Source organism: Centruroides vittatus, unplaced genomic scaffold (genome assembly GCF_030686945.1).
Source record: "Centruroides vittatus isolate TY-2023 unplaced genomic scaffold, ASM3068694v2 contig_79, whole genome shotgun sequence".
NCBI classification, from domain to species: Eukaryota; Metazoa; Arthropoda; class Arachnida; order Scorpiones; family Buthidae; genus Centruroides; species Centruroides vittatus.
The window spans coordinates 178,092-201,989 of record NW_027122509.1 but is presented as its reverse complement, the minus strand read 5'-3'; the positions used below and the strand labels follow the sequence as shown (position 1 = coordinate 201,989).

At 32.7% G+C, this 23,898-nt stretch overlaps 2 protein-coding genes and 1 pseudogene across 2 annotated transcripts in view; 1 reads left to right on the top strand and 2 right to left on the bottom strand.

Annotated features, from left to right (window-relative positions):
- The window catches only part of LOC136981716 (piggyBac transposable element-derived protein 4-like), a 37,148-nt gene that overhangs the window by 6,546 nt on the left and 6,704 nt on the right, over window positions 1-23,898 (bottom strand). Inside the window, exon 4 of the mRNA XM_067278064.1 lies at window positions 19,142-19,217. Coding sequence (XP_067134165.1) covers window positions 19,142-19,217 — 76 coding nt within the window. The remainder of the gene's footprint in view (window positions 1-19,141; window positions 19,218-23,898) is intronic.
- On the top strand, window positions 4,235-5,310 carry LOC136981700 (protein GVQW3-like; annotated as a pseudogene).
- Window positions 14,718-16,674, bottom strand: LOC136981717 (KRAB-A domain-containing protein 2-like). Its single transcript, XM_067278065.1, has 2 exons — window positions 15,150-16,674; window positions 14,718-14,959 (listed from the first exon to the last, which is right to left on the bottom strand). The coding sequence occupies exons 1-2, from the start codon at window positions 16,640-16,642 to the stop codon at window positions 14,734-14,736; spliced, it is 1,719 nt and encodes a 572-aa protein (XP_067134166.1). The 5' UTR covers window positions 16,643-16,674; the 3' UTR covers window positions 14,718-14,733.

Below are 23,898 nucleotides of genomic sequence, written 5' to 3'. Positions count from 1 at the left end.
GTTCAATATGTTCGAAAGCATACAAGTCTCGTGCTGTTTTAAATCAACATTTTCGAATGCATGCCCCTGATAATTTTTGTTGTGCACATTGTGGTGAAACTTTTAGGTGGTGTTGCAGTTGGAGAATTCATATGAGAAAAATGCTTCAATAAAACAGAAATAGAAAATGCCAAAGTACCAATTTGGTGAAAGTATTTGTGATTTGCTAAAAATTTGTTATATTATTAGTAGTGGTGGTTTGATAGACTTCGGGGAATATTTTACTTTCGGTATATAAGAATTATAAAAGTTATTTAATTTTCTTCTTCTTCGAATTTATTTGATTTTTCTATCATATCATCGACGACGTTACAAATGTCATGAAGTATATAGACTAATAAACTATGTGAATTATCAGCAATATATTTTTGATGTAGTTTTTGATATTTTAGAACAACACCATTAAAGGTGATTTTTTTTAAATCATGAATAAATTCTTCAGTGAGTATTTGATAACGGAAAACTAAATCCCAATGTAGATAATCTTTTAGCTCCCGTAGAGTGTTGTTTTTTAATTGTTGATATTTTAAAACTTCTCATATTTAATTTACATATACACTTCTTAAAATCGTCAGGGAGAATTTGAAATTTTGCTATTTTAATTCAATTAAAATATTTTGGAAAATCGTTCATGAATTCTTCATCTAATACTTGATGTTCCGAAATTAAATCCCATTTTGCATGTCTAATATGTTTTTCGACGAATGTAGTAGAAAATATATGATTTTTCCGTATTAATTCCCAGTTTAAATTATCTGCGGATTCGGAAATGAACTCGCGAGTTAAGTCGGTTCTTCGACATATAACATCCCACTTAACATATTTTTTGAAATGTTAAATGCTATTTTTGTCTATTGGTAAACTCGATAATTTTTCCCAATCAACTGATATAATGTGTTTATATTCTATAAGAAAAGAAAATATATCCATATTAGGATATATAGTTTATTATTATTATTTTTATGTATATAAAATACAGCACACATTTTAACAGAGGTTACAATATCGATTTTTACAAAAATACAACATTTTTAGTACAATTTCTAAGAAAATATTTATTTATTACAATTAACGCATTGACATTTTATAAAATTTTTATTACACAACAGTATCGTTATCTTGTTACTTACTATAAAAAATTTACAATAGTATCTCTTATTTTGCGGTAATTTTAATAATGCTGCTTTATTCACAGCTTGTTTTAAACAAAGATATATTTTATTGGAAACAGTATGTAAGTTTTAGAATTTTGTTTTCTCTTGTTATTATACAAGAGAAAACCATAAATAGCCATACTGAATGGATAATATCAAAGAATCTGTAAGAATTAAAAGTAAAAGGTATAACGACTGAATGATATTACATCTATCCCATTATCCGAAATAAATTTAACATAAAATGGGGAGAGAGATACTTCGTTCTGAAGATACATTGTCACCACATGATTTTTACTTTTAATTCCGTATTGTTGATGTCTTAACAACTGTGTATTGAATAAAACTTCTTTATATTTTTCATAATTGAAAGTTTTTACAACCGATTTTTTAATTCCTGTAGCTATTTTTTTATTTTCATTGTTGGTTTCAATTAATACATTTTCGGTTTTAATGAACAAAATTTGATTATTGGTTTTAATAAAGTTATCTTTAAAATATCCTGATTTATTTTTGTTTGTTACATTATATAGTTTATCTTGCAGGAAACCTAAACACCCTCTGTCTGTAATCGCTCCTGTAACATATAATAAATTATTATATAACACCTATAGAAAAACTATCAGGTTGAGCAGCAGAAAAATCACATATAAGAGCAACAAAACTATTTACATCTTATGTTTATTTTTACATTTTATATTTCTACCTTTAGAGTATTAACGAGTAATGCTATACACTTCATATCCAATTTTGAACAATTTTCCAAGGCAAACAAACCAAATAAGACAACGAATACTAGACCTTTATTTTAACTTTTCCATAAATTCCAAATCCATTTTGCTGTTTTTACTGGCCTCATCAGTGGATACAATCCTTCGCAACCGTTTTTCTTTTATATTAGACTACATCATTCCAGCATGCATCTACAGTCATACCCATATTTAAATTAATTACATTTTCATAACTTTTTATACAAAAATCTTCAATAATTCATCTTTTTAACAAATTTCTAGCCCTATCTGACTGATTTTCAGGTCGGTTTTCTTGTTCGTCTGCTATTAAAATAGCAGACGAACAAGAAACCGACCTGAAATTTTTTTATTCTTAGGTCTCTGGATTGAAGAGCGGCTTCTTGTTCGTCTGTATTTTAAATAGCAGACGAACAAGAAAGCCGACTCTTCAAATCCCAGAGACCTAAGAATAAAAAAAAGTGAGCAAGCCCCAATAATCTGCTACAATGGAATTAGCCCTCCGGAATATATTACAGCAGTGCTTAGAAAAAGACCTATGTTTGTGCCAGGATCCTGCAAGCTAACACCAGTGGCTATCATGCCAGAGATTGAAACCCTCATACACAACATGAGCAAAACCCAAAAAGAACACTTCAGATGGAAGGCATACTTCCAGATGAAGCAGTATAACCTAAGGAAGCACCATGAGGAAACAGAATACCAGAAAGCTTTAAATAAGAGAAAGAAATGGCTACGAGAAAATAACATTGTCCTTCTGAGAGCTGACAAGAATAAGGCTATAGTATTGATGAAGAAAGACTCCTACACCACCATGTTACAGAAGTATATATGAGACACAGAATGTGAGGAGGTAGGAAAAAACTTCGTCAATAAGATCCAGTCGAGCCCACAGGTTTATACATACCTGCTTAGCAAGAAAGTTACAGCTAGACAATGTGACGGTAGCCTCGCCTGCAGTTCCCAGACTCTTTGCCTATGCCAAAACGCATAAACAAGGGATGGAGCTTAGACCTATTTTAGACAAAACCAACACACCCACCAGAAAAATAGAGCAAAAAATCCATACGCTTCTACCTAAACATCTAGAAGGCTATCAATTTACAGTCTCCAATTCGACGCAGGTAATTGAAGCTATACGGAACTGCCTACCATCTGAAAGCTTCTGGATTACTATTTTAGACTTTAAAGGCACTATACCCATCGATTAAACTGGAGCCCTGTTTCTGCAGTTTATGACTAGTATAGCAAACAGTGCAGACCACAAACAAATACTGGAACTGTCTCATAAATTTTTAGCCTTGTACAAGATTTTAACAATATTTCTATTAATTTTACAATTAAAAATATTACAGTGCTGGTACCACAGTGATTCTTGTCTTTTTTCTAATCTACTTCCTGTTTCTCCTATGTAACAATTCAGGCTAGGACATGTACATATTTTATAAATGACTCCTGCAACTTCTAATTGTTTCCCTACTAAGCTTTATTACTTGTTAATACTCTAAAGATATTTTTATTTTTAGATTTTATATTTTTAAGAAGTATAATACCAATTCCATTGCTTTTAATTTGAATTTATTTTTTTACAAAATCATTTACAGCTGCTTATGTAACGACAAAGACCCAATAGATTCCGACATGGCCCTGGGGTATACGAGATACCAGATAATCTAGGTCTGCAAAACAAAACAAGTAAATATATAGGATATACTTCCAGAAACCTCCCTACAAGACTCAAAGAGCATCAATATGACGTACGTAAAGGCAAAATCACAACTGCCCTAGCTATAATGGCCACTGTTACAAAACTTTAACAAAGCCAAGCTTTTAAAAACAATAGGGGATAAGCAAGCAGGTAAAACTCTTGATAAAATATACATAAATAAGCACAGTGTCAAGAATTTGTGCATAAACAATAAAGATGCTGCTCGTTTATCAGCAGCTTGGAAGTACCTTCTCAATGCAGTGAACAGTGATACCAAAGACTAAAATAAATATTTCATTTATGCATTTATTTACTTTATTTTATTTATTTATTTTTTTTGTTCTGTATACCTTCAACAGTGTTGTATACGTTTATTTGTATACTCAATTTATTCAATTTTATATAACACATCACTCAATAAGTCTCCGATCTGACACTGATCCAGCGACATTGTTGACAGACCCATATGATTTCTGGATAGTACCAACCTTCAAACGATACGTGTCAAAATTTCATGATATTCTGACAATTATTTTACAAGTTACATTGGTTTTAGTGACCCTAGTTTTTTAATTTTCAAAACAATGGATAAAAGAGAATTTCATGTGCTAATTAAACATTGTTTTTTAATGGGGAAAAATACCGTTGAAGCCAAACAGTGGCTTGATAAGCACTATAAAGACTTTGTACCAGGAAAATCAACTGTTATTGACTGGTATGCTGAATTTAAGTGCGGTCGGACAAACACCGATGATGCTGAACGCTCTGGTTGCCCAAAATCGACAGTTGTTCCAGAAAACATAAAAAAAGTCCAGAAAATAGTTTTGAAAGACCGTAAAGTGAAGTTGCGTGAGATAGCTGACACCTTAAAGATATCAGGAGGTAGTGTTTTTACAATTTTACAGGAAAATTTGAGCATGCGTAAGTTGCTTTCGAAGTGGGTGCCACGTTTTCTCACACCGAACCAAAAACAACAACGCGTCGACGATTCAGAGCGCTGTTCGGAGCTGTTCAAGTGAGATGAAAAGGATTTCTTGTGTCGGTATGTGACAATGGATGAAACATGGATCCATTATTACACACCTGAATCAAAAAGATCGTCAGCTGAGTGGACAGCAGCCGATGAAAATCATCCAAAGCAACCAGAAACTCAAAAGTCAGCAGGCAAGGTTATGGCATCTGTATTTTGGGATGCACATGGTATTTTGTTCATTGACTATCTTGAGAAAGGTAAAACTATCAATAGCAAATATTACATGGCACTATTGGATTGACTGAGTGTAGAAATAAAAAAAAAACGCCCTCACATGCAAAAGAAAAAAGTGCTGTTCCACCAAGACAATGCCCCGTGTCACAAGTCGACGAAAACGATGGTTAAATTGAATGAATTACACTTCGAATTGCTTCCTCACCTGCCGTACTTTCCAGATCTGGCCCCCAGCGACTACTGGCTTTTTGCAGACATCAAAAAGATGCTCCAGGGAAATAAATCTGGCTCAAATGAAGAAGTGATTGCTGAAACTGAGGCCTATTTTGAGAGCAAAGACAAATCGTTCTACAAAAAAGGCATCGAAAAGTTAAAGGAGCATTGGAATGAATGTATCACTCGTGAAGGAGAGTATGTTGATGAATAAAGTTGAATTTCTAAAAAAAATTTGTTTTTCTTAATTAGACCGGAGACTTATTGAGTGATGTGTTATTTAAACAATTCTCGTTTAGAATGCAATATTTAAACGTTAAAGAATTTATTCAAAATGTGTTTGATCCAGAAGATGGCTACAAGGACAGCTGAAAGCATTTGATGAATTAAAATAATTGCTAGAATAGGTTCTTTGCTTTTAAGTATTTACAATAATCCAGTTCAAGATCAATATATGAGATTAAATCTGTAATATGATTTAAACAGGGCTTAAAGCAGTCATGGCAATAAAAAAAAGTGAGAAAAGAGAGTTCACACTGAAAAAAAGCTAAAAAAGCTAATAGTGTTAAAATAAACGAAAACAGGCGTTAAAAAAAAAAAACACAAATGAACACATATTTTGTATCAATAACATTGCATATGATATTAGATTGATTATTAAGTGGACTGATAAGATTAAATATGAAAATAGTTAGGCTGAGTTTATACTCCAGAAAAGTGACCAGTAAGACTGCATTAAGTCAGAACAGGCCCGCATTAAGTTTTCATGTGCCCCATACAGAATTCCCACCATTACACAGCAAAGCAAATGGAATAGTAACATAACTACCAGAATGTGTTTCCATATAACATGCCAAATTTCAAATGCCATTTATTTCAAGGTACATTTTTTGATTTCTTCATAAAAAAAATGTAATTAAAGAAAAAAAAAACAACTTCTGGCAGAATCAGTGGGTTGCATGTTCATTATATAGCAGGGGTGGGCAAGCAAACGTTCAGTGGGAGCCGAAATGTAGGTTTTGCAAAATGCATGGGAGCCGCAGTTCTGTACTTTTTTATTCTGTACTGCAGTTCTGTACCTGGATTTTATTATATAATATTGAACAAGTATTGAATTTTTTTAATAAACATATTTTCACAAAATTGTGGAAATAAAACTGTAAAAATAATAATAAAAAGCAGAAATTAACACTTTCAGCAAGAGCCACATAAAATTCAAAAAGAGCCGCATGCGGCTCTCGGAGTCTCATTTGCCCACGTCTGTTATATAGCAATACCACTAGTAATTGTGACCCAATCATTTATTTGGTAATTTTATCAATATTTTTTAAATGATTAAAAATAAAATTACAGCATTCATTACTGGTAATACTAGTCTCCAAATCTATTCCCCTGAATACAATAAAACAATTTGTTAGTCATTCGACCCACAACTGACAGAGAAGAGTTTATGAAAACAATGTAATTAAACGTTTAGCAGTTTGTTGTCCTTCACCGTGGGGAACCGGCAGAGTTTATTACTTTCACAGGAGAAAATATACAAAGCTTTCTACTACCCTCAAGTTAAAAAATAATACAATCCCATGAAATTTAACAAATCTGACGTTAATAAGCAAATGATGAAATTATTTACAGAGAGTTGATATTTGATAAGTTTAGTTTTTTGCTCTTATAGATCAAATTACACAAATTATAAATAAAAATCTCATTTTTTAAAAACTAAAATCATGAAATTTCGCTCACAAAAGATCGAGATGGAACGCACACTTTTCATTTTTATAATTGCTTTATTTTATTAGACACAAATATTATTCCTATATAGATTTATTAATTATAATAAACATACATTATGTATTAAATTACATTAAAATAACACTGTAATTAATGTCTGAAATGAAAAAGTAATTGAATCGAGTCTCGCCTCCATATTAATTAACGCATTGTTATGGGGGGCCTAGTAGAAGCTGTAATTTTCTGGGGAGGGGCACCAAGTTAACTGCGTGGGGGCCAGGCTGTAATTTTCTGGGAGGGGCACCAGATTAACTGGGGGGGTGTGCCCACCCATGCCCGTTCCTGGCTACGCCCGTGTTAACGCGCCACAGTAATTAATTGATTACGTTGCATCAAATTAAATAATTTATAAAAATTGAAATAATAAATATGTTTATAAAATAATTGGCTGTATCTGTTCGCAATGATAATGTAAAACACACTGTACTTATAGCATAGTTTAGCATTTCCGATATTTGATTTATTTTTGAATTTTAAAATATAAGAAAAACAATTTTTTAAATAAAGTTTTACGCATTTATATCTGCAACTTTAGATAATACTATGATATAAGAATCCATCAAAAAAGTTAATTAATAATAATTAAAATCAAGAAAAAGTATAAGTTTCTTTCGAGGTAAGGAAACTTGTAAAAAGTCAGGTACGCGATCACATGATGCCCGTCTCCCCACTTTGCGTAACCAAATGGTCAAGGTTGAAATAAAACCCCAGCAGAAGTAAAAACAAACATTGGAGCATGTATAGGACAATAAACTTGAACGGGAGTGAAGATGAGACATGACACCATGTAATTTATGCTAATTACTTTCTAATATTAAAATATTAAAACCTTCAATAAATTATAATTAAATTATTTTTTTGACTGAGTTCGACTAGAAGCATATCGAAAAGCTAGATTAAAGTGAAAATAGCGGTTTTTCGACACTAAATATTTACAAATTAATTTTTTAATTTGGTGCCGGATTGACCGCAGCTGTTCGAATGCGCACGTGCATGAAGAGTTTTATAGTTTGTCGAAATGGAAAATGAAGGACACCGTTAGAATGCAGAAAACCATGGTGCATGCCAAATATATAAGCACCCACTTAAAACCAAACTTTTGTCTTTGTCTAAAGATTGTCTCTACAGAAGTTATTAATATTTAGGATATTAGCTTAAAATCTTGTATTTCCTGGCACGAGATTTGCTCGACCTTTAATTTTACAGAGTGCTAGAAAGTGTCCTACAACATTTTATTTAATAATAACAGTAGAAATCAAATTTATTATTGCTCAACAATTATTTTTTCGGTTTATCTACGGTAGTCAAAAACAAGTAAATGTCATCGTTTAAGCTAAAAAATAGCAGGCGGTTGGGAAGAAGTTTGCTTAGCAACTTACTTCAGAAAGTATTGGGTTCTATACGATTTTCCATTGCTAAAACATGAGTTTCTACTGTTAGTATTAAATAAAATCTATTTCTTTCTTTTGTCCACTGTGCTTAAATAAATACAAATGCTAAAAATAATGCTGTATAAAAATCACTCTTAACGCCGAACTAGAAGTGTACTTGACTTAATGCAGCGTGATTATATCGAAGCGCTGCGGAGATCAGTATTTCACAAGGATACAAGCAAGGAGAACCCACGTGCAAATTCCTACAGCATGTGCAGAGTATCGAGCTTTGGGAAGCTCCTTGTTTTGTTAGTCTATATAAATGTAGTACACTACATGTGTGTACGACAGTGCCTTAACATGTTGCGCACAGTCCATAAGGCATATGGGGAAGTGCTGGTTGCTATTTCGCTCCTGAGCGCATTTACGAAAAAAAAATTTCACATGGGAAGTGAAAAAAGCTAAAAAAGTGAGTTTTTCTCAGAAAAAGCTAAAAAAGAGAGTCACTTTAAGCCCTGTTTAAACATAAAAAATGGAATAATCTAACATACCAATTGAGAAAATTACTTATTAGAAACTCTTATAGTAGTAATCCGTTTGTAGGAATAGCAGATAATTATAGATATAAGAAAACATTAAAATTACATAAGATCTTTCTATATCCACATCCGAAAGAGAAAAATGAATGGATAAATAAATTAATAGTGAATAAATCTGACATAGCAATACCCAAATTTATTATAAATTTTTTAGCACTAGGATTAGAATATAATATACCTTTGAATAACAGATATATAAAGAAAAAATATAAGTAGAAAGGTATTATTAAAAATACAATAAATTTTCTTAAAGGAAACATATTGTCAATAATTATAGTGGATAAAACTAAACAGTTAGTAATAATAGATAATACGAATTTAATTAATAAAACTATAGAAAAAATTGATTATTGTTCAATTTTATATATTTACTAGCAGATATGCCCGGCATTGCTCGGGCACAAAGTAACGATAGCAAAGATTAAAATTATTACATTATAGCCAATCTTACCCATTTTCACAGAATGCAAAAATTAGGTTCCCGTTTCCAGACTAATTAGAGAATTTTTAGATGGGTCTAAAAATACGATCGATTTCCCGCAAAATACCGCATCTGCGCCTGTAAATCTTGCACATCGCTTTCTCTTAACACTTCCATTGTTAAGGAATAAACTTCTGTCATCTCCACGTGGTACTCTACTAAAACGCAGTTAAAAACAAAAAATTGCATCTAAAATAGTACAGTAGAAGCCGAGTTCTTTAGGATAAGCCTTAATTCTTTCCCTCTTCCCCACAGGAGAATTTCCAAAAATCCTTTCTTAGTGTGCATTCTCGTACTATACCCTATTGAACGCAGTCAAAAACGCAAAAAACCACATCTAAAATAGTACAGTAGAAACAGAGTTCTTCAGAATAAGCTATGATCCTCTCCCTCTCCCCCATGGAAAAATTTCGAAAAATCCCTTCTAAACGTTCTCGTGACGTACCAAATTTCAACTTTCAACTCTTAACTGTTTGGGCTCTGCGCTGGGTCCAGAATGTTCGAAAGTATTCGAGAGTGTTCTGGAATGTTCCATAGTGATCTGAGACGTTCTGGGATGTTCCCGAACGTTCCAGAACATCCCGGAACATTCTGGAATGTTATGGAATGCTCTCGAATGTTCTGGACTGTTCTAGAAATTTCTAGAGGGCAAAACTTCCAGCCCTTATAACTTCAACACCACACCCTTCAGGTAAAAATGGGAACCTTCTTCATGGATGGGGGATAGAGGGCTACCACACCATATAAACTCCCTTGATCGAACCGGGACTTGTCTTTGAGTTTTAGCAACACGCACATTGTACACTTACTTTTATAATACATATTGATTGATTATTATCTACTAGCAGATAGGCCCGGCGTTGCTCGGGCAAAAGTAACGATAGCGAAGATTAAGATTATTACTTTATAGTCAACCTTACCCTTTTCACAGAATGCAAGAATTGGGTCCCCCCTTTTCCAGACTAATTAGAGAATTTTTAGATAGGTCTAACAATATGTTTGATTTCCCACAAAAATGAAAAATAAACTGCATCTGCGTCTTGCACGTCGCTTTCTCTTAACACTTCCATCAACAATGGAAGTGTTAAGACTTAATCCTGTCCCTCTCCCCCGTAAGGAGGAATTTCGAAAAATCCCTTCTCAGTGTGCGTTCTCGTGACGTACCCTAACTGTGTACCAAATTTCAACTTTCAACTCCTAACCGTTTGGGCTCTGTGTTGATTATTATTATTATTATTATTATCAACTCGTCTCGATTATATTATAGATAAATGAAATTAAAAAAAACGTAACAAAAAAATTAATGAAATGTACACCAATAATAATATAAGTGAAACAGATAAGAAATTTATACTCGAGTATAAAAATAACAGAATACCCAAATTGAATATTAGATTAAAAACACACAAAGTAGAAGAAAAAATATAGATCAGTACCAGTAGTTGATTTTCGTTACTGGATTTTATATAATTTAGAACAGTATACAAAACAAAGATTAATGAAAACAGAATATTCACAACTTAGTATTAAAAATGCAGATGTAGTAAGTAATAAAATACATAAATTAAAGAAAGGAAGTGCAGGTGAATTACTTAGTTTAGATGTTAAAAATATGTATCCTAATATAAAATGGAATGCGATACAAATAAGTTTAATTAAATTACACGTAGAAAAATGTTTTATTAAATTAATTAAATTTGCATATGATGATAATTATTTTAGAGCTCAACAAGATTTTTATAGACAAACTAATGGTATAAGCATGGGGTCAAAGCCAGAGCCAAAATTAGTTATGAGATATGACGATGGTTACTTGATGATAAACTGAGAAGGGAAATAAATATTTTTAATATTATAAATGACATTAATGAAGACATAGTTTGATATAAAAGTTGAAATAAAAAATTAAACAAAAAAAAAACAATAAACAACAACAACAATAAACAAAAAATTAAATAATTTAGATGTAACTATAATTAATGAATTAAATAGATTTACTTTTTTAACATGAAAGAAACCATGCAATGTATATAAAACAATTAAATTCAGTTCGTATAGCCCGGAAAGTATAAAAATAAATCTTACATTATGGAGTTAAAAAACATATATATGAGAACATCGAATATTAAAAATAGAGAAATTGAATTAAAAAATCTAGATAATAAATTTATACTAAATGATTATCTAAAATGAAAATTAATTAAATGGCAAAAAAACAATACTTAAACAATAGATACAATACTAAATATAAACTAGATAACAATTCTTACACCTTTCCATATATTAAGAACATATTTGAAAAATACAATAATAACCTTAAACAAAATAAAGTGAGTTTGGCCCCATCTTTCACTAACAAATATCTCAAAATGTATGCATAAGAATTAGCAATAATAATAAAACTTTCTTACTCAGGGCATCACCTACAGGAAACCTAAAAACAACAATACTGTAGACTCCCACACAATACAGACCAATTACATGTCTTCCAACACTACAAATTATTGACGTCCTGTATCGCAAACAAATATACAAACATGTTGAAGAACACAACATTCTTATGGAATCCGGTTGCCGTAGAAATCATAGGGGATGCAAAGAACAGTTATTCATAGATTCAATCATTCTACGGCAAGCACACAAACAACACAGAAAAACACACATAGCATATATAGACTACAGAAAAGCATTCGACAGTGTTTCACACAGTTGGCTGCCACATATTCTACACATGTACAAAATATATCCATCACTCATTCAATTCTTCCAAAACACTATGCAGCATTGGAGAACAACACTACATCTTAGGAATAGTAACACTTCCATACAAACAAACCAAATATTCATTAGGTGAGGAATTTTTCAAGGAGATTGCTTGAGTCTTCTCTGGTTCTGCTCAGCCCTGAACCCAATATCCAACATGTTAAACAACACACAGTATGGTTACACTATCAGATATGAAAAAACAACACAGAAGCTAATTAAGGTTATCAGAGTGGACTTATTTGCTCTTGCTTCGTTTTCTTACGATGGATTTTAACACAGTTTACACTGTCACATCTCATGTACAGTACATGGACAACATAAAAGTTTATGCATCCACACAAAAACAACTACATCAACTCCTTCAAATCACACATTCATACACCAAGGACATGCAAATGGAGCTTGGCCTAGACAAATGCAAAACACTTCACATAGAAAAAGGAGTCCTGAAGAAAGAAGATTTTGCACTTGAAAATGGGGACGTTAGTTGAATCCATGGAAGAGGGCGAGTTCTACAAGTATTTAGGATTCCAACAGGCCAAACTAACAGAACATGCACAAATAAAGCAAAGATTAATTAAAGAATACCAAAGTAGGATAAATGCTATTCTCAGAACACAGTTAAATGCAAAACACACAGTTAAAGCAATAAACACATATGTCATCCCAGTACTCACATATTCTTTTGGAGTTATACATTGGACTCACACAGATCTTGAGCAACTCCAAAGGAAAACAAGAACTACACTTACTAAGCATAAACAACATCATCCTAAATCCGCCACAGAAAGATTAACCCTTCCACGTAAAGATGGCGGACGTGGCCTGATTGACATAGTTAACCTTCACTACAAACAAATACAGTCACTGCGAGAGTTTTTCTACAAAAAGCAAGAAACCTCACAGTTACATAAAGCAGTAACTCTAGCAGACTCGAATAACACACCATTAAATTACACTCACACATATGGACACAACACAACATATATAGATAGACCGTTAAGCAATTGTGGGTTCAAAAGGCCCTCCATGGCAGGCATCCTTATGACTTGTCCCAGATTTTGTTGACAAAACTGCATCAAACAACTAATTAGCTCGGGGATGCCTCTTTGGGAAGACGAAAGGATTCATGATTGCCATACAGAATCAGGTCATAAATACTAAAATCTAAAACTACAGAAAACACATACTCAAAGATGCAACACTCACAAATGACACATGCAGAAAATGTCACGTCATGCCAGAAACTATACAACACATCACTTCTGGTTGCAAGCTCTTGGCACAGACAGATTATTCTACACAGACATAATCAAGTAGCAAATATAATACACCAAGAGCTTGCAAAGAAACACAAATTAGTAGGACATCCACGAAGCCATACTACAAATACATTCCACAGACAGTATTGGAAAACAACACGCACAAAATGTACTACGACAGAGCCGTAATCACAGATAAAACAATTTACCACAACAGACCAGACATCACACTCATTGACAAACACAATAAAATCACATACATTATAGACATATACATTCCAAACACTCACAATATACAAAACGCATGCACTGAAAAAATTAGCAAGTACACAGAACTTGCCCAGGAAATAAGGCATCTGTGGAGGATGAATAGAATTATTGTACCTGTCATACCACAAACACTACACAAAAGCCTGGGCACATTACAATTGAATAGAAATGTATACATCCCACTACAGAAGGCCACTATATTGAATACATGTCATATTGTGAGGAAATTCCTGAATATAGATACACACTGATACACTTCTTTAATTTTTGTTTAGTATGCCTTTGGTTTGGCATAGTACACAGCCACTGGTGTTAACCGAGTATATCTCACATAACCCGACGCAATAATAATAACGTGACTCAGAAAAATGGTCTTAAGAAAGAAGGAACAGTATATAAAATTGAACAAATTAATTGTAGTAGCCCTGGATTTTACACAGGTGAAACAGGCTGCAAATTGGAAAAAAGAATTAGGGAACATGAGGCAGCAATAACAGCAAAAAGAATTAAGGAGCACGAGGCAGCAAATGTAGAAATAATAAAATATCCTAGAGATAAACCTGTAAACATTTCAGATGACATGACCATCGATACGAGATGATACCAAATAATAGAGAACACATCGTCACGTGCAATACAATAAACATGGTAAAATTCGCTCAACAGTAATGTAAAGTCTTTTTTAACCTATTTGCTTGTGTTGTTATTACCTAAATTTTATCTAATGTGAGAATATATATATATATGTGTTGCAGTCAAAACCAGTTTTTAGTTAGGACACGTTTTAACTAGTTGAAACTAAGTTTGAACATTAGTTAAAACTAATTTTAGTTACATAAATATGTTTGGGGGAAATAAATAAAGTGATTATTAGGATTAAAACATTTGTATTATTTAATACAATATTTATTGAAAATATTGGTCACACATCTGTGTTAATAACATTAATTAAAGCGATACAAAATTAATCATACACCACAGGAACATTTTTAAGGAAAATCACAGAGCCATGTCACAATATTAACACTAAAGCAACATCAGTAATATTAATTAAAGTAATACAAACATAATCATTTAAATAAAAGAACATAAATATAAAAATTACATAAGTTTACATTAGGCTACTTGTTATTGCAAGGCAAACTATCATGGCATTTTGAGTTACACAAGTTGCCTTTTTTCTTACAAAAGCACCTCTTTGACATACACGCCTTCTTACACAAACAGTGAACAAATCCTTGGCCTGTTCCTAAGGCTGCTCTCCTGGCAGCAGTTCTTAAAGATACACTTGTCTTTGGCACTCCTTCTAGTAGAAAGAATTTTTCTATGGACCTGTCGAATTCTGACCTGAACAAGTACATTTAAGTTTTCAAATAGGTTCATACTTATTTTAAATTGATTCTTTAATTAATAATATTTATGGTAAATTGTGTCCAAGTAAGGGAAAATTTTATCATAATAATTAGACCTCAAAATATTAATGAATTAAGTGCATAGTTAGCAACATTAAACAGTGGCACAAACGAACAATACATACCTGCAATACAATTTATCGAATATCCCATATTTCGTTCCAATTTTGTGCAAACCCTGTTCATCCTTTTGAAGAATCACTCCGATAATATTATGGAGATCTGGTTTTGCTCTGTCCACATCAGGAATTGGTATAATTATATTATCACTGATTTCTACAGGAGGGTGTATTGAATCCGAATCCAATTTCATTCTCTGGGCCTGTTTTGCCAAGTTTAGATGAGTGTTTTCTCTGGCTGCTATTATTTGGGTCTGTTGATTTGCATTAGCTACAACTTCTGGATCTTCGTCACTAGCTGGTATTATTTGAGGCTCTGCACTCGTACCAGCTGCAGCTTCTGGGTCTTCTTGACTGGCTACTATTGTAATTAGAGACTGTCTACTACCACTAGCTACAGCAGTTACATCCTCTGAAACATCTAATATTTCCACATCATTGGGTGCCTTCTTTCCTTCATCTTTCACATTAATTTTATTTAAAGCCTCTTTCAGATCATCTTCGTCTCGTATCTCTCTAATAATATCTAGAGGCAAACTTGAAGTCGTAAGCCCTACTTGCGGCTCTGTACCAAACATGGCCTTATATGGTGATTGCTTAATACCAGAATGAAGTGCGCAGTTTTTCATAAATTGTACAAAGCGAAGACCGTTTGACCAATTTGTAGTATTGTTGTCATGCATCCACGAAGCCAACATTTTTTCAATGTCTTGATTAGCAGACTCTTGGCTTTGGCTGTGCCTTGGTTTTCCGTGAACCAGTTTACACTCGGGCCAGAAAGAAGCCAGCTCATCTACGACAGAGTTAACAAATTCTCTGCCGTTATTAGAGTGTAAAATGCAAGGAGCACCAAATATCGAAAATATATCTGTTAATTGATGTGCCACCTCTACAGCTCTCTTGCTTTGCAGTGCACGTAACAAAACAAATTTTGTCAAATGGTCCTGATATACCATTATAAACTTAAATCCGTGATCTTCTTGCATTTGCATGTCAATAAGATCGACTTGACAACGACTGTTCATCTCTGAATGAAGTATGGGTTTTGAAACAAGCCCCATTTTTCTCATACTCTTTTTGCGCTGACATGTTTTGCACATAGACAGAAAAATACTAATCATTTCTCTTGTTATGTTCGCATATATTCTCGAAGTTTCATTTTTTAGTCTGTCTCGACCTCCATGACCAATGGCCACATGAGCTGCTTCGAGAATATCGAAAATTTCGTCTACATATAAATAGTACTTCATAGGCTCCTTTCTTGTCACTAACTTTCGAGTCCCACAATTATTAATAACCTTGAATCGATTTAATCTTCTGTACTGTTTCTGTGTTTTTTTCTCAGCTAATTGTGCTTCTTCAATTTCGTCCATTAATTTATCGTAACTTTCTTTTGTCATAATATTGTAGTGGTCTTCTTTTTTTTCGTGTTTATCGATCTGTATTATTCTTTTCAAAAATTCCTCTTTCCATTGCGTTCCTTGATTTGAATCTGCCATGATAAATAAATACGTACGAGTCGATTTATACGTGCTTACGTATACACTATAATGCTCGTTAGCATATTCTTCTGTCGGAGGTTGGTTGATATATAAACAGTATAAACAAATATATAAGTGTAAAAATAAACGAAAATTGGTTAAAAATATTATGAAAATTAATAGATTAAAAAAAATCTTTAATAATAACTCCGGAAAATTAAATACGATATACCCAATCCCGTATCAACCAATCTCCGACGGAAGAATATGCTAATGAGCATTATAGTGTAAGAAACGTAATAAGCAGACAAGGGAAAATACAACAGATTAGGAATGAAGAAATAATTTTAATGGTTTGAATATTGAATAACTACAACCAACATTATTCAGGTATGTGGAATTTATCCCAAGAATGTTATAAGAAATGATAACTCATTATAAACGATTAAATTAGTAAAACACAGAATTAGTTCCTGTAACCTCTTAAATTATTGTGAACATAAAGGAATACAAGTTCATAAAAGGTATGTCATCACGCGATATTACTTATATAAATGTATAACCGATAATTCAATATAAATATTGGAATTTTAAACAGAATAGGATGAACAACATGCGGTGTTAACGGTATACCCCCTTTTCATGATTTAACCGTGTAAAACAAAAAAAAAGGAAACAGGTTAATCAAGGTATGGTAATGGTAAATATAAGAATATAAGAATATAATATAATATAATATAATAGCTAATAATACAATTAATGTCATATATTTGTCAAAGCAGACATGCCAGGTATGCATGTGTTGTGTATACGTGAAACCTTGTTCAGTTTGCAGAATTGAGGTATGCCTGTGAAATAATTAATTAGTTTGTAACATGTTAAAACGTAATCGATTTTAAAGTTGTATGTATAAACCTATATTTTTAACAAATTTTAGTTGACTGAGGAGGAGCGTATTAAGCCAGAAACGCGAGACGTACACCCGTATCAACTAGAATGAAGATGAAAGGAAGCCAAGTGATTGTTAAGTTGCACTGTATTGCATTTAAGCCATTTTGTTAAAACCCGTTTTGTCTGGTTAAAACTAGTTTTAACTCATATTCATTTTTGACTAGCAGTAAATTCTAGTTATAACAAAGACATCCAGTATAAACTAGTATCAACTAGTTAAAACGCATCTTAACTAAAAACTGGTTTTGACTGCAACATATCGTATTTTCCGGCATTTAAGACAACCCCCAACTTTTGAAAAGACTTTCCTGGGTTAACAAGTCGTCTTATACGCCGGAAAATACAATATATAGTTGATTATAGAAAATAGTAAGTACAACTTACTTGTTTCCATCAATATAATTAAGAGTGTATTATACAATTATATAACACAAATAGAGCACTCCAACCTTACAAGCCAAATTGTTGTCATTATTCATAACCTATGTATAGAAGCTAAAATTACAGTTACTTAAGCTGGTTAAAATAAGAATAGAGTAAGAATTATTCTTTATCTTTTGTAAAAGTTATATAGAATATTTTTATGTGAATTATACATGTAATGGTTGTGATATACCCTTTTCTATTTTTAAGGTTTTTATAATTGTAAATAATTTGTAATTAATATGATGTCATAATAATGTTTGGCTTTATTTATACTGGAAAATGTTGGAAAATGTGTACTAGAGTTTCAAATTGTTTCTACGTTCTCATGCATGTAAGTAAATATGCAAATTACGTTGTAAAATATTATAATTTATCATGATGATGCCATGACTTATCATTATAACTTTGCTCTTAATAGAACTGAGAAAGGGCTATAAAGTTATATTAGCCCGAAATGCATTTGATGTAAATGTATGCTTCAAAAGTTTCCTACAATAAAGTCTTGTGTCATCTAACTTGGTATGGCTTTGAGAAAAATGTACCTATTAGGATTAAAGTGATTTTGAATACATTACACAAATAATCCTGCCAATGATTGTTGGGCCATTGACTTTCTTTAACATAGGAAGTATCTCTCTAATCTGTGGCCAGCTCTTGCCGATTAGCTCGTTCGGCAACCAGAGCAATTACGAGTTCAAAATTCTGTTCACAAACTGATTTGTTCAGAAAGTGAGCCGTTTGAAACCAGAGATTTGACTGTATAGGAAATACAATGTGCACACATGCAAGCCCGCATGGTCCAAAAACCAGTTAATTGAAGCAAAAGCTTTTGTATGTTTGGACAGCAACTCAATTTTATACCAGAGAACATGTAACCATATATTAGAATTCCTCGTTAGCACTGTTTTCTAAGCTTTGTTAGGAAGGAAACCACACCTAAAATTACTTTTAAAACAGTTGACCGATTTTTGGACAACCCTGTTTTCTAATCAGAATGAAAGGTTCTAAATACATAAATTCAAATACATAATTTTTGAATGAAATAACCGATCGAAAGCAATACATTAAAGAAGACTTATTTGAGTACCCTCTTATTAGCAATGCATAGTCTACATATGTCACATTTAAAATGGTACATACCTTTAACATTTTCGTTGCTTTCTTCGATATGAGCGGGTTTAGAGAAATTCAAGTGAGGAGCAATCCCATGATTTTCCTAACAACAACAGAGAGTATTGTTATTTGAAAAGTAAGAAATTATTATTTATCTCATAAAAATATGCATTTCCAGTTGTAAGAGAAATTTCTTTACTGTCCCGAAATCACTTTAATATGATTAAAATTTTTTTATAATTCCATGTAACTAAAATTAATGTTATTAATATAATAAATTATGAATATATATAAATTTTGTATACAATTACTTCAATTTTATTTTAAAACACGATTAGCCTTCATCTGACTTAATAAGCTTGTTGATTCTACTGTGTTTCACAGAGCATTCATTCTGTTATGCAGAGTGAATGGTAACTCACTCCTTATTTTCAAATGCACATACAGCATAAGGTAATGCTATATACAATTTCTTCTGATACACTTGTATGCAATAACATATCCCATGTTTTATTTTTTACAGGTGATTAACAGCAGATACAGAATCCATCCAGAGATGGCCCAGATATATCCAGTATGGTCGATGGTCCTACAAGTCTATAGATGATGGAAAGTAACACGTGAAATGATAATATGAAACACAAAAACAATTAAAAATTGCTATAAATTGATAACTACAAAATCTGTCAAAGTTGTGCAGAGGCCTGTTGCACCGAACATGGTCTACCAGGCCTATAACAATGTGTGCAGTAAACACATACCCAAAGAAGTTGTGACAATTGTTATTAACATTACTTCAGCAGCAATCGCAATTTACAAACAACATAGCGATAGCAGCATCTGTGGAGTTGTAATATATGCTATGCATGTTGTTATAGCAATAACAATGGACTTGGTATACAAGCTGCATAATAAAATCCTTTCACACCCATGTAACTGAAAACACAGGACTGCTAGTTACAAACACAATATATATACAGAAAATCCTTGTTAGTTCAAAGTTTAAGGGATGAAATAATCACAACTTTGAATTATCCACGACTTACATATTTCTGTACAATATGCTAAATGTCACATAACCAATGTAGTTTATAACGAAAACAGAATACATCTATGTATGCAGAACACCATTTTCATTAATTAATAATAATATAAATCAACTGTAAATAAATAGGATGTGACAAAAACATTTTATCAAAAGAAAAAAATCATAAAGGATATGATTAAAACTTTTCCCACAAACTTGCTTCCTCGTTTAAAATGACACATCAAATGTGTCACCTAGAACTAACGATCAAAATTTAACTATTGGCCCTGATGCATAATAATTTCTAATAAGGTCATGGGAAAAAACCCACGAAGAACCCCCTAATAAAAAGGATGGAATAGATTATATCCTGTTTCAAAGGTCCCACCACAACCCCTTGCTGTACTTGCGCGAGCGTACCAGCAAGTCCCTTATACTTATGACACCATCCGCTATCTACTAGACCTATGCACCAAACATATAAGGTCACCTTAGTAGACTTTTTATTGGCATAGTATGGTCATGCCAACACCATGTATGCACCACATAGATTGAAACACAGCAGGATGTTTATGGACACCACTGCTGGTGGCACATACAGTGCCTTCCCCGAGCAGGAGGGGAACACAACTACTTGTAAGCTAAAATATATATATATATATATATAAATAAAAGCATAAAAACTATATAAATAAAACAATATATAATAAAATACCTTATATAAACTAAGTTAAAACCCGTAACCGCGCCAGTGCACCCAGACAAACCATAAAAACCATATAGTGAAAATATATATAATATAATTAAAACCATAAAATACCCCATTAAAAACAATATAACTATAACTAACTATATATAGGCCTATAATATAAATAATACAATGCACCATATACCAATAAAAGTTAAAAATATATATCACCCCAGTAAAATACTATACAATAGGATATAGTAGATACGGGATAGATGACAATTGTCGTTCGCCATCATTGATAGTTCTGCTAATCTATAAACTGGTGTGCTTGCTGATACTGTTTTGGATACTACTCAAGCTGTCGCCAATCCTCTGCCCTTTCAAGATGAAAAAGGACTTCAATCCTTTTGACTCATCGAAGCTTCTTTCAAACCACTTGGCAAACCAGCAGTACATTAATTTGCCGATTCTATGATTCTCCAAGGACATAACTTCTACTAAGGTATTTATCAATATTTATTAATGCACAATCGATTTGTAAACACACACTCTCAGTTAGGGACTATAATTGATATCTAAAATTAGTGCCTTGCTAAGCATCTTAACTATGTACAAAGTTGTAAATAGTTTCGATAAATAAATGGGTATTGTGAATTGTTAAATTCGTAGTTGCGTACACTTCTTCCAGTCGTCTCTCAGGCCATCTCCTCCCGAGTCCAAGGGCCTACAAATGCAACCGCTCGTGCCAAAACGAAATTAGCGGCCATCAAGGTTTGTGTGTCTGTCCTTAAAGACACAGTGGTGTCAGTCCTGACAAACTAATCATCGCAACATGGTGCCGAAGCATAGGACCCACTTCACACATTGTCATAAGGACATGTCTAATGAGAACCACACAAATTACCAGATAGGTTTTATAAAACAAAGCAGAATTCTTCAAAATGTAGCCCAAATTATTTTTCAAGTGGCTCAAAAAGTAGTAAACTATCTAAATATATTAGCCTAGAGCCCTACAAATAACTCAATCTACTTGTAACCCAATACCCAGTCATATTTTACATATAAGAGAAATGATGGGTAATCCATGACTAAGGTGTGTGATGCACAGGACTCCCTTTGTACGGAAGCCAGACATTCTGCTGTTTTTCCCCAAAGTGTGATTTGTGATTCAATTTCAAGCCGAATGTCGAAACAAGCAGACTAGGGTTTTTATAACCACTTGCTATCACCAGTATTATATTTATTGCCACTGTAATAAAAATATCACTAAGTGACAATTTACACACTATGCAGTGCAACCCCTGCAGATGATAAAATATGTATTTCTTGTAGGTTCTCATTCATTTCTAACATGTTCATTTATAATGTGCGTATTTCTCATTTTCCTTTGTCTTTGTGCTGTATTTGTTACTGTGTTTCATGTTGTGCACAGGGCCAGTGCTACCAGTTGGCAAACTAAGCAACTGCTTACAATACAATACTTCAAGTTATGCTTTATTCATACTTCACTAAAATATCAAAATTAAATGACAATATGTGATTTATATATCAATTCTTTTTCTTTATCCCTCACACATCACATTTTTTTGTACTTAACTCTTGAATATTCTTTGTTCCTTACCTGTGTGATAGTCACATGAGTGTACAATAGTCCACAAGAGGCAGTCCACAAAAAATATAACAACAATTTTTTTTTCACGTAATTAGCAATATACAGGATTCTTTCGGATTCCAACTCTTAATGTTATACAATATGCCAAACTGGAACGAGGAATCGAGCAAATACAAAAAAAAAGTGCTTGCGACAAATAAGAAAAGACGGACTTGTAATCTTACGACTAATTTACACTAAATTAAAAACTAAAAAGGAAAGAAAGAATAGCAAGAAGTTTTATTAACAAGGTGAGATGGATGTGTTTAACGAGAGCTATCAAAACGACTAGGAAAAAGGTATATTCTACGATAGCCAAAATTATTAAAGTGGAGGATTCTTTATTCCAACAGGATCCTAGGCTTTTAATTATCGAAAACGCAAAGCAAGTTAACATCCATAATAGATTGAAATATGATCTGAGAGTTCATTGCAAGAAGTTTTAGTATGATAGAGGAGGTTATAAGGAATACCCGGGTTCTCTGTTTGGTATTGACACTCTTCTGGCGGGGAACCACTCTAAATAGTTTCTCACTGATATTTTTTTCGGATATCTTCAAAGATTCTCATTATACAAGGGACATTGTCTCTCTCTCTTTATGTTAGTGGGGTCCTTTCTCTTTCTCTACGCCACTTTCGTCTCCCTTTGTCTTTCTACACGACAAGCAGGAGCATAGCTTTTGCACATCTACCTTCACCGAGACTCCGACCCAAGAATGAACCTTCTTATTGTTCTAGTAGCCTTAGGGCCTTCACTTCCCATCGTTAACGTGGTTCGTGGAAAGGGTTACCCCACCCACAGAAAGGAATGTTAATAGAAAATTCAAAAAAACAAAAGGAAGAACAAAGAAGAAAGAAAACTTAAAACTAAACTTGTATCTAATATATACATTAATGTGGCATATTGCCACACCTGAATGACTTGAACTTACTGCTATTTAAAATTCAGTTAAGATAAATAATTTAAACATTAACATTTTAAAATATTAAATTTTGGTATTTTATAACTTCTCTTGTAAATAAATTATAACAGAGAATTTTCAAATTAATTAAAACAGAAAATTTTAAAAAAAAGGTTGTTTTTAGAAAGACTGCTAAAAATCCCCTGCAGATTTCATTTTTGCCTCAGAACTACACCTATTAATTTAACCCAAAACACAATCCTATTTTGTTTAATGTCAATTAGAAACATTTTAGTTTATGTAAGGATTTACTTGGCACTTTTTAAACAATGTACGATAAAAGTGGAATTTTCGGGAAAGGATGTGGGAAAAAGGGGAAGAATTTGTCTGACGTGGTAACACTGACCGGCCCAAGGTTAGGACCCGAAACCAAAACACAATAAATAAAAAATATATTCAAATAATAATCTGTTCAGAATATTTGTGAAAGACAAACGTGTAATGTGTTTCAAT